General features: G+C 41.5%; 1 protein-coding gene across 3 annotated transcripts in view; it reads left to right on the forward strand.

Moving 5' to 3' along the window:
* Window positions 1-7614: 7614 nt before the first annotated feature.
* The window catches only part of LOC107683474 (matrix metalloproteinase-23-like), a 26818-nt gene continuing 22742 nt past the window's right edge, over window positions 7615-11690 (forward strand). Inside the window, exon 1 of one of the 3 annotated variants that reach the window (XM_016479531.1) lies at window positions 7615-7852. In XM_016479531.1, coding sequence (XP_016335017.1) covers window positions 7727-7852 — 126 coding nt within the window. In that variant the 5' untranslated portion in view covers window positions 7615-7726. The remainder of the gene's footprint in view (window positions 7853-11690) is intronic. The other 2 variants (XM_016479533.1, XM_016479532.1) reach the window with 2 other exon arrangements.

Below are 11690 nucleotides of genomic sequence, written 5' to 3' on the forward strand. Positions count from 1 at the left end.
TAACAACAAGGATTAAAGGTCTTCTTTTTGGCTCATGTGGAGGATAAGAGAAATTAAGTATAGTGAGATTGCAGATAAGGCTTTAAAGTACTCAAGAATACATTTTAAAGCGGAAATGAAGGGGTAAATGAAAAAGCAGACACAAGAAAGGAAGGGAAGACATAGGGAGAAGAAGTGATCAACTTTTGTGGCAAAAGAAGAGATGATGCAATAATTTCTCGCCTTTGTATAGGACACAGCTTTGCAGCTTTGAATCAGACTTAATAAAATGCTAATGCATAATACAGGATGGTGCAGCGTAGATTACTGGAAACTGTTGAACATGTTCTTCTAAATGTGCAAGTTATAATAAGCTCGCAGATAAGGTTATGGCCATATATGTAGGAATAAAGAGGTTACCATTACAGAACTGTAAGTGACCACTGCTTTATTAGATTAAAGAAATCAAGTTTGATTAAGATTTTTCCTTCTACGTCAGCGCTTCATACTCCATCCCAGCAGGTGGCAGAAATGCACCATAGCTGGTTTGCAAACCATCATTAAATTTAATAGAAGACATTTCTCTGAGTCCAGTAGACAATGCAAAGGCAGACTCTTAGGAAACTCCACAGTCAAAATGATTAAATCCCTTCAATGCAGCACTTTCAACAGCTAATATAATGTCTACCAATACTGGACATTTCATGCATTATATTTAGATGCTGTGAGAGTTAAACCAACTTCATCCATAGGTGTTTGCCAAATTTGCCAGATGTATGTTTTTTTCAGTGATAATGCAGGAATATCTGGACATATGTCTAATGCAGGAGAGCTGCACACCTGCTGCGTGAATAAAGAATGCCCCTGTATGACTTTTTCTTCTGTGGAACATTAAAGAACACATTTTGAGAATGGAGGTCAATGGTAACGTCCATGTCTTTTATGTTCCTGCAAATAAATGAGAGTTCATGCAGGTTTGAAATAATTCATTTTTGAAGCACTAATTTGAAACATTTGAACATAATTCATTAGAGCTTTTTCTTCAGTCAGTTGTGTTCTAAATTTTGTCCAGTTGTATTTACAATAAATATAAATAAGTGTGTGTGTAATATTTCAGATCATATTAATTAATAAAGGGAAGAACATTTTGAAAAATTGTATTGTTAAACCTACACAACAGAAATTATGACATTAAAATATAAAATTATTATAATTAGGTTGTAATTTACATATTCTCGAGACCTCGGAGGAACTGAAACATAAGAAACAAACAGTGTACACGGAGAGTTCATTAATGGTTTTCTTGGCCGCAACGGACAGTGTTGAAAGTTTATTGATGGCCTCCTTGGTAGTTGCTGGACAGACAAATGGTTCAAACTTAGATGCATTGACTGCAGCGGTAGAGACAAACAGTCTATCAGTCTATCTAACAGTCTATCTAAACAGTCAGAATCGAACTAATTCGATTCATTAGGAAAAACTGGATGGGCAAACTGTTCATAATTAGACTCATTGACTGAAACTAGCAAGACAGATAGTTCAAAATCAAATTCAACAGCAGAATTTAGACAGACAGACAGTTCAGAAACAGCATCTTTGGCCGTGATAGGGTGAGCAGAGAGATCAGGGAGAGCCCTTTTGACCATTGCTGGGCAGTCAGAGAGTTCAGAAACAAACTCCTTGGTCATTACAAGACAAACAAAGAGTTCGGGACCGGCCTTCTTTGCCAGGATAGGACAGTTACAGAGTTCAGAATCGACCTCCTTGGTCAGAACAGGACAGAATGAGAGTTCAGAAACAGCCCTCTTAGCCATAACAGGACAGGCAGAGAGTTCACAGACGGCCTCCATAGCCATGACAGGACAGTCAGGGAGTTTGGGATCGGCCTTATTGGCCATGGCAGGGCACTGAGTGAATTTGGAGGCAGTCTTAGCGACTGTAACAAGCAGAGCTGAGAATTCATTTGGGATGCACCGATACCACTTTTTCCAGTACTCGCCCGATACCGATACTTTTATTTTTGGTACTACTACAAACTTTCCAGTGATGTCTGTGAGAAAGATATATTCACTCGACAAGCTCGTGCATCTGCGCCGCCGTGCGCTCAATCCACTCAGCGTGCTTTGTTTACCAGCTCGCGCACATCAGCTATACAGGCGTTAATACTGAATGTTTAATGTTATATTCATTGCATACATATACTTCGTAGTAGACATCCTTAACTCCATTCTGCTGTCTGTTGTTCTGTTGTTGGTGTTTCTTTGTTTGAATATGGCGCTTTTCACATGCTGTGTGGTATCGGGGCATTTTAACGAGTACGAGTACGGGAGACCAGTATCGGGCCCGATCGGTATCGGTATCGGTGCATCCCTAGAATTCATGATTGAATTCTAGGGCTGAGACTGATTTGACAGGGGATTTACTGACAGTCTCCATGACCTCGTCAGGACAGACAAAGAGTTTATTAATGGGCACCCCTGTCTTAAGAGGAGCTGAAGCAAACACCCCCACCACCTCTGGAGGTTCTGCAGTGAACGCCACCTCTAGAGGTTCTGCAGTAGTAGCAATAGGAGCTACAACAAACACAGGGAGTTCAGAGACAGCACTTGTGGCCATAACAAAGGTATCAGGAAACAGGGAGAATTCAAAACTAGTGTCCGTGGTAGAAACCGAGGCAACAGGGAACACTGAGAGCTCAGGGGAGAGTGCTGCTACGGTCTCGGAAGGAGTTGGAGCGGATATTTCCATCGTGAAAGGTTCTGCAACAGAAGTTGCCACCTTAAGGGAAACTGGAACGGACTCAAGGAAAGGAAAAGGCTCTGGGACTGGAGCGGGCACTGGAGGGCGCACTGAAGGAGCGGACACTGGAGAGCATTCAGGAGCGGACTCTGAAACGGTCTCTAGAGTGGACTCTGGACTAAGAGCAAGCTCTGGAGCAGATTCATGGACTAGAGCTGGATCCCGGCTGAGCTCTGGGGCAAGAGCGGGCACTAGACTGAGCTCGGGGGCTGGAGCCTGCACTGGACTCTGGTCTAGAACAGATACTCGGGATCAAGAGCTCTCTCTGGGCTAAACTCGGGAACAGGAGCCCTCTCTGGTCTAGACTCGGGAACAGGAGCCCTCTCTGGGTTAAACTCGTGAACAGAAGCCTTCTCTGGGCTAAACTTGGGATCAGGAGCCTCCTCTGGGCTAGACTTGGGATCAGATTCGGGGAATAGAGTGGGCACCACCACCTCGGGAGTTTCTGCAGCAAAGGCTGCCACCTCTGGGGAAACTATGGTGGTGTGTGCAGCCAAAACACAGAGAATGGCTGTAGCCATAACTGGCATGATAGAGAGTATATCATCTATTTCCAAGACTGACAGCGTTGTGCCTGGGGAACTGGGGTGAGTAGCGGCCGGCAGGCTCGAGAGCAATGAAACCATGTCACTTGAGAACGTTGAACCCGCTGTGCTTGAGAGTGCTGAAATCATGTCGCTTGACTGTACTGAGACAGCGGTGCATGAAAGCTTCGAATCTGCGTGGCTACTGAGCGTAGAGTCTGCGTGGCTCTGGAACGTAGAGACCCTTGGAATGCCAGCAGCTCACACCGACACCAACTGAGTGTCCTCCACGCTGGATGCCAGCCTCGAACAACTTGGGACTGACTTTGTGTCTTCAAATGCAACATTCACTCTGGAACACTGGAGTGGCATCCATGATGGCTGAAGACTGTGGCCCGACATCGCTAAAGGCTGGAGGCTCTGGTGTGGCGGCCCTGACATGAACATTTACATTTACATTTAGTAATTTAGTCACTTAGCAGACGCTTTTATCCAAAGTGACTTACAAAGTAGAAGCAATCAGACCAACGAGAGAGCAACAATATACAAGTGCTGTGACAAGTCTCAGTTAGTCTATTACGGTGCACATAGCAAGATTTTTTTTTTTGAATAAATAAATGAGACCAAAACGAATAGAACAGAATAGAATAGGTAAGTGCTAGTATTAATTGGTCAGCTGCTCGGATTGAGATAGGCAGGTCGTTCCACCAGCTGGGGACAGTCCAGGAAAAGGTCCGTGAGAGTGATTTTGTGCCTCTTTGGGATGGCACCACGAGGAGTCGTTCACTTGCAGAACACAAGCTTCTGGAGGGAGCGTAGGTCTGAACTAGCGAGTTTAGGTATATTGGTGCAGCGCCAGTGGTTGTCTTGTAGGCAAGCATCAGTACCTTGAATTTGATGCGAGCGGCTATTGGCAGCCAGTGCAAGCTGATGAAGAGAGGTGTGACGTGAGCTTTCTTCGGCTCATTGAAGACCACTCTGGCTGCTTCATTCTGTATCAGTTGCAGGCTTGATAGTACATGCAGGAAGGCCCCCCAAGAGAGAAGTACAATAGTCCAGTCTGGAGAGAACAAGAGCTTGGATAAGGAGTTGTGCGGTCTGCTCTGTTAGGAAGGGTCTAATCTTCCTAATGTTGTATAAGGCAAACCTGCAGGACCGGGCCGTTGTAGCATACTGGAGTGCGGTTCCTGAGATGCCCATCTTCATTAGGGTGGACAGTAGGGCTGGGCAAAAAAATTGATTTTCCGATTAATCGTTTTTTTTTTAATGACATCGATTCGATATCGATTCTCAAAAGCCGCGAATCGATCTTTTCCAGTATATATTTCAGCACACATTTAAAACAAGATCTGAGTAACGTGGAGTACTGAGGATTTGGAAGCTGCTTTTGCCAGATTCAGGGCTTCAGTAACTGAGAGCAGTGCAGTCTCAGTTGAGTGGCCGCTTTTGAAGCCAGATTGGTTGCTGTCCATGAGGTTGTTCTGTGCAAGAAACATAAAGAGTTGGTTGAGTACAACTCGCTCAAGTGTCTTTGCAATGAACGGAAGAAGGTATACCGGTCTGTAGTTTTCTAAAAGTGCTGGATTTAGAGAGGGTTTCTTAAGCAGTGGGGTTACCCGAGCCTGCTTGAATGCTTTGGAAAATGTACCAGAGGGAAGAGAGGTGTTGATAATGTGAGTGAGCGCGGGTATAACTGAAGAAGAAATGGCCTGAAGGAGGTGAGTGGGGATAGGATCAAACGGACAAGTAGTAGGATGATTGGAAAGGATAAGTTTAGAAGGCAAAGGCAAAAGAGTAATCCACAAGTCAGGCAATGGTCAGGGCAGGCAGCAAACAATCATAAACAACTAAACATTCCAGGGATCAAAACACGAAGGCAAGGAAACACAGAAACTTAGGAACCACAGAAGAGCTATACAACATTCAATCACCAGCGATGTGTGCATGTGTGTGTGCTATTCTTATGGTTTGAGACTGATGAGGTGATAAGAGACAGGTGATTGCAATTGATGGTGAGTCCGGGCAAAGGATTATGGGAAATGGAGTCCGGGGCGAATGGTAAAAGATACAGGATGGGGTGCCCTCTAACAGAGCTCGCGGGCACTCCAGCTAGAGATTGTGACACTAGCACAGACCTTACCACATTTAACATTCATCTACTCCACAGTTCATCATGTTGACGGAGTGTTCACCTGTACAGACGTATTTCTGATTAATTGTTTTTGTGTTTCACCAGCATTACTTTGCCCCACTGATGGTCATAGTTATCGAAACTGAAACAGATGGAGATAGGCAAGAAATTTGGCTAATGTATGCCTGGAAGAACATATGAAATACCACCAAAACCTTTTAAGGAAATGTCTGTAATCAATGATTTAGATTGTTCTACATTAGTTAAACATTTGTCCGGTGAAAAAATGTTTGCACATTTATTTGCACAAATAAAGCTTCTTTATTGGTAACCATAGTTCCATGAAGAACCTTTAATATCCATGGAACCATTCTATTGGACAAAAGGTTTGTTAGTGGAAATGTTTCTTCAGATTATTAAAATATTCCTAACACTAAGAATAAAATGGTTATTTTAAAGTCGGCATGAAATGGAAGTTGCGATTGTCTTTTCTTCTCTACTGTGACGTATATCCGAGTGAAACGGCATCTGAAATGAGAGGGCGGGACTTGATTTCGTCCTTCGGGAATTGATTGGATCGTTGGAAGCTGGGGCGTTGCCAACAAAATGGAGGCAGATCTGAATGCCAGTTTGCAGTTTGTGGTGGGGGATTTCTCTCTGAATGACTGAGTGTGTCCTCCATCAGGTTAAGTCATACTCATGAAAAAATTAGTTTGCGATGTCCTAAGAGTAATGTTGTCGTAATATCCTAATATCTTTTCAATGTTTAGGGGTAACGTACTCCCTCGTGACTGGTGTCAGTGCTATAAAGTGAAGCATCAGCTAGCTTCAGCTTTTCCCCCTGTGTTTATCCCAGCGTTTACCCCTCACGTCACTAGCTCCGCCCTTGCGCCATAGCTCGTGACCGGAAGAGAAGATGAGTCGTTTTGAGGGGGAGGGGAGGTTAACATTTTTGATTAAAGATTACGAGGGCACATTAATAAAAAAAAAAATTATGAAGTGCACGGATACATTTTTTATAATAAACTACAGTATTCCAATAAAAAATAAGAATTTAAAATTTTGATTTCATGGTGACTTTAAGGTTGTTTTATGGTTATTTAACTTTTCTGGTGACTCAGGGTTCATGTGACCTGATTCGTTGAAATACATTGTGTGTAAATGTTAAAAGTCCAATTTATATTTGTTAACTTAAAGTTTTAAAAAACAACAACTTTGGTACCAATGCGGCCAATGCAGAGCTCAGCATTTTGTGGTATATTCAGTGTTGGGGAGTAACTAGTTACATGTAACAGAATTACATAATTTAATTACAAAATAAATGTTATTGTAATCAGTTACAGTTACTTAGAAAAATGTGTAATTAAATTACAGTTACTTAAGAAAATGTTAACGATTACAAAGGGGGTTACATCTGATTTTTTTTTACATACACCCACATACAGATTTGATTGATTTCTTTCATGAATTGCAGTGACTGCTCTAAAATATGAGACGCCAGTGTTTCAGGAGTTTAGGACACATGCTTATTCGATAACTGTTTTATTTCCTATTTGGGTTTATGTATAGTTATTATTGAAGATTAACTTTTTTTCCAAAGCATTGTTAGATGCCAGTGTTTCCTGTCATAGCTGTGCGAAGATTTGATTTCAAAACAGTATCATAGCTACTAAACAAATTCTTGTTACGGTTTTAAATCTGTATTTAACCTCAGAATGATCTCAAAGTAATATTTTGTGGTGGCTGTGCTTAAATTATAAAAATCTTATTTCAGTTGATGAAGGATAAGGGTACTCCTTCCTGCTTTACATGCTTGAAAATGATTAACAGTTGAAAACATTAGATATGTAGAAAAGTAATCAAATGCAATCAGTTACATTACTTAAATAAAGTAATTGAAATAGTTACACTATACTTATTACATTTTAAATAGGGTAACTTGTAATCTGTAACCTATTAGGCTACATTTCCGAGTAAGCTGGAGAAAGGAATATTTGGGCTACTTTTGTATTTAAGCGCAAGCATGCTGCATTCAGGAGGCCGAATCAAAAGCAGATGTCGTTTGAAAGATGATTAATCCCCCAAAAATGCCAACGAAACAGCAAGTGTGGTAAAAACTGGGTTATTTTTGATTGCATTACAATGTGTGCTTCAGCTGAGCTGCAGTCTGGCGCACTGACCGCTCTCAGAGCTGCAGGAACCCAATGGCAAACCCAGTCACCCGCGGGGAATAAATGGTGAGGTCTGACACGTCTTTGTTAGGGGGAAACATTTGGACGGCGACGTCACAAAGATGGTGCGTGAAGTTTATGGCAGTCTGCGGAAAGAAGAATACTTCGCAGGACTGCTTCTGCTCGCGGCGGCGGGGTTTGGGCTCTTGATGCATGAAGTCACGGCTTTGCCTGTCTGGAGACTTGAGGTATGCTAGATTTTCATCAGAACGATCATTTCAGACGCGCAAACTCTAGACACGCGTCAAAGCGGCTCAAGGTCGTCACGCATGATGTGATAGTAGGCTATCCATTGAAACCCTTGAGTTATAAAACTACAAGTCGTAAGCGGTCGTCCATAAAATAAATTTAAAAAGCGCAACGGAATGGGACAGAACGCAACGCAGGGGATCCGAGACGCGGCGAACTGCTTTTAACTTGACGCGTCGTGCTTAAAACGCAGTGCTGGTGGCGAGACGCGACGCAGTGATGAGCGACCCCTGATTGACGGCAGTTATGACATTCTTCTGCGTTCCATTCGTACGTTTTCTGCTGCGCTTTCTTTTCTTTGTGTGTTTCTCTTCTACTTTTACATTCTGAAACGTTCTTGGATGCACTTTTGGCAATTCCAAACAATGCATTTTGGTGTTTTGTGGCTTTTAGGCTTCTTCACTTTGACTGATCCATACTAATGTAACTCTTAGTAAAACAAAAACACTTACACAATATATAAAATATCCTGTTGTTCTCCTTTCTCTCCCAAGAAACAGGACAACTCATTTTCCACTCACAGGCTTCTCCAAAGTTTTGTCCTATAAAACTCTCCCTAGATTGAGTGCATCTACTCCTCCTAATACCACCTGCGAGGAGGTCTGTAATGCGTGGAGAGAGAGCTTTCCATTCATCACTAGGCACGTAGGCAGGGTGCTTGGAGGCACATGTAGTCCTGGGAGTATGGGCACTCCCGAATCATGAGCCGTGAACACCATGTGAATATAGGCATGAAATAAAAGCTACACTAAATGCATGTTGTAGATCTTACTGTGAACAATTAATCTGTGCATGTTTTGACTTCAAAATGTTTAATCAAAATGTCTTAACTGGATGTTTAACTGACTATGACATGTCTCTGGTGACGTGTGCAGGACTTCATTTAGTGCACTTAATAGATGAGAATGAGCTTGTTTCTTCATCAAAATGGATTTGGAGAAATTTAGCATCACTTGCTCACCAGTTGATTATCTGCAGTGAACGGGTGCCGTCAGAATGAGAGTCAATTAATATCTTGTGAAGCAAAAAGCTGCGTGTTTGTAAGAAACAAATCCATCAGTAGGTTTTTAACTTCAAACAGTTGCTTCTGGCTAAAATACGAGTCCATAATCCATAATAACGCTTCCTCCAGTGAAAAAGTGTTCTGGTGTGAATCAGGAGAGAAATCTGCACAGATCAAGCAGCGTTTAAACAGCTCTAAAGGATTTTGATGTGCGAGACAACAGGAGATCAGCACTTTTTCACTGGAGGAAGCGTTATTATGGATTATGGACTCATATAGTTTAGTACTTGTACTCGTATAATAGCATCTTAATGCTGGATTTGTTTCAGCTTCTGTCTTCTCCAGATGTTAACTGATGGACTGGAGTGGTGTGGATTACTTGTGGATTATTGTGATGTTTTTATCAGCTGTTTGGACTCTCATTCTGACGGCACCCATTCACTGCAGAGCATCCATTGCTGAGACACTGATGCAATGCTACATTTCTACAAACCTGATGAAGAAACAAACTCATCCTAATCTGGGATGGACTGAGGGTGAGCACATTTACAGCAAAACATTTTTTTGGGTTAACTATTCCTTTAAACCTCACTTTTGAATGCCACGCTCTCATCTCAACATCCAATCAACAACTGATGCATAGAACCAAGTACTCACCTGTTTTTCTTTTTCAATAATCACTCAGATGTACTGTAAGTCACAATACAAAAGAAAAGATCTGTCACTACTTTTATTTCATTGTGAAATTTTAGTGCTTGATCATATATTGTTTGCAAAAAAACATTTAATGGGAATAGCTTACAAATATACATTTGAATGGATGTCAAAGGAGACGGCAGCTGTTAACTAACTAACCTAAAACAATAACCCTAACCCCTTGCCTGCCACAACTAGCAATAGCATGAGCCAATCATGGTTTACAGCTGTGACGTAAATAAAGGTTACTGGCTATTTACTAATAAAAGATAACGAATCCTTCTGAATGTCCTGTCCTGTTAAACTTCTTGTCAACACAGGACAGTGCTCTTCAAGTGACTTCATTAAGTCTAAATAGCCCAGATACAATCCCAGACAGATCTCACTGTCCTTTCAAGATGCAGTATTGGCACTTCTTGTTATTATGTGCAATACTGAATGTAGATGGAAGGTACAGTACCATACTATGCTCCATCTGTAGTAGTTATATAATCAGTCTTTTCTGAAATATGTGTATTGGCAAGGAGAGTATGACTTTAGTTTACCCATCAGTGTGTTACTGACGCCTCAACTGTCTCTAGGATTTTAACCCTTGCATTACTTGGTGTCCAAGGTTTTTCAGTCTGACTGGTTTATGGAAGTGTTGACGGTTTCGTTTGGGATATTTAGCTATTTGCTTTGGCATATTACTACACTGTCTCAGTAAATCTACAAACGTATTCAGTCCACATCTCAGACCTTTCTATTTCACAGAAGACTTTTCTGGATCTAGCAGTGTTACATAATTTACAGTCAGCAGTGGCAGCTCATGACTGAGCGTTAAATCTGCTCATAGCCAACAGTTGAGAAAGCTGTCAGACGCAGTGAAAGAATAAGAGTAGCTCTTTCGATTTGTATGAACAATATGAACATCCGTTTTGAGAAGTGTCTGATCATTCGGTCATCACAAAAGTAGCTGGGAAGAGAGTTTGTCTTTGTCATGGCAAAGATAAGGCTCTGAAGAATCGCATTTTGGATTTGGAAAGGCTTTAACAATTAATTACTGCAACTCTCTTGTGTATTATGTTATGTGTTTGTTTGAACAGATCACTTGATTGATTGTTTGTGCTGAGGTCAGCCACTGTCAAACATGGTTCCTTGTCCATTAAAAGCATCTTGAACCGTGATTCTTGTGAGCAGTTGTATCCTGGAAGGAGCTGGAGATTGAATATAGGCCACAGTGTCTTGTCATGTACTGTTATGCGTGTGGTGCTACAAAGAAAAGAGTCTTCGAGAGTACCAACCATGTGAAGAGGAAAGCAGCCAAACCTCAAGACACTTGGATCAAGCTGCTACCTACAGATTTATCCTTTTTCTGTTCCTGAATCTAACAGCATGACATGGATATGATTAGTTGTATAGGCCTATATCCTGATATCCTGCATGTGGAGAAAATTACCTGCAATTCCAAGAAAACACAATGATCAGAGACTCTTTCCAGGTCATTACCCAGGAAAAGGCTGCTTGGCGGCATTATCCCTGTATTCAGTGTATGCTAAATTACCTTTAATCCACTTTCTTCGCATTCATCCTCATCTGGTTTACTTGCTACTTACTGCTTCAAACAAAAAGTCCTTGAATATGATTCAAAGATTTGATGCCATGTATTTTGCAAAGTTATCCGTATCCATCCTCTGATCCCACACATGAGAACTGTCCTCAAGGTTATGCGTATGTCCAAATACATACACGTAATCAACGAGCCAGATTATTGCTACCAAACGTAGTAATCATTTGCTGACTTGCTGGCCATCATTAGCAGTGTATAGGGGAAAGGATCTTTTAAAAGAAATGCATTACAATATAGCATTACTCCATAAAAAAGTAACTAATTACGTGACATAAGCCCTATTCGCACGGGATTAGTATTATCTGGGGACCTTGTGTGATTTTGAAATTACCCCCCCACATCTGAATTTCGTGTGGTGCATTCGTGATTTTACTCGAATTTACTGACTTGTCTCCCGGATGTCAAGGCTTTGAGAGTCCCGTTCTATGGTCCAGATGGATAAAAAAAAAAAGAAACTAATAAAGTTTCA

The sequence above is a fragment of the Sinocyclocheilus anshuiensis genome, unplaced genomic scaffold (genome assembly GCF_001515605.1).
Source record: "Sinocyclocheilus anshuiensis isolate Anshui unplaced genomic scaffold, SAMN03320099.WGS_v1.1 scaffold2447, whole genome shotgun sequence".
In the NCBI taxonomy this organism is placed as follows: domain Eukaryota; kingdom Metazoa; phylum Chordata; class Actinopteri; order Cypriniformes; family Cyprinidae; genus Sinocyclocheilus; species Sinocyclocheilus anshuiensis.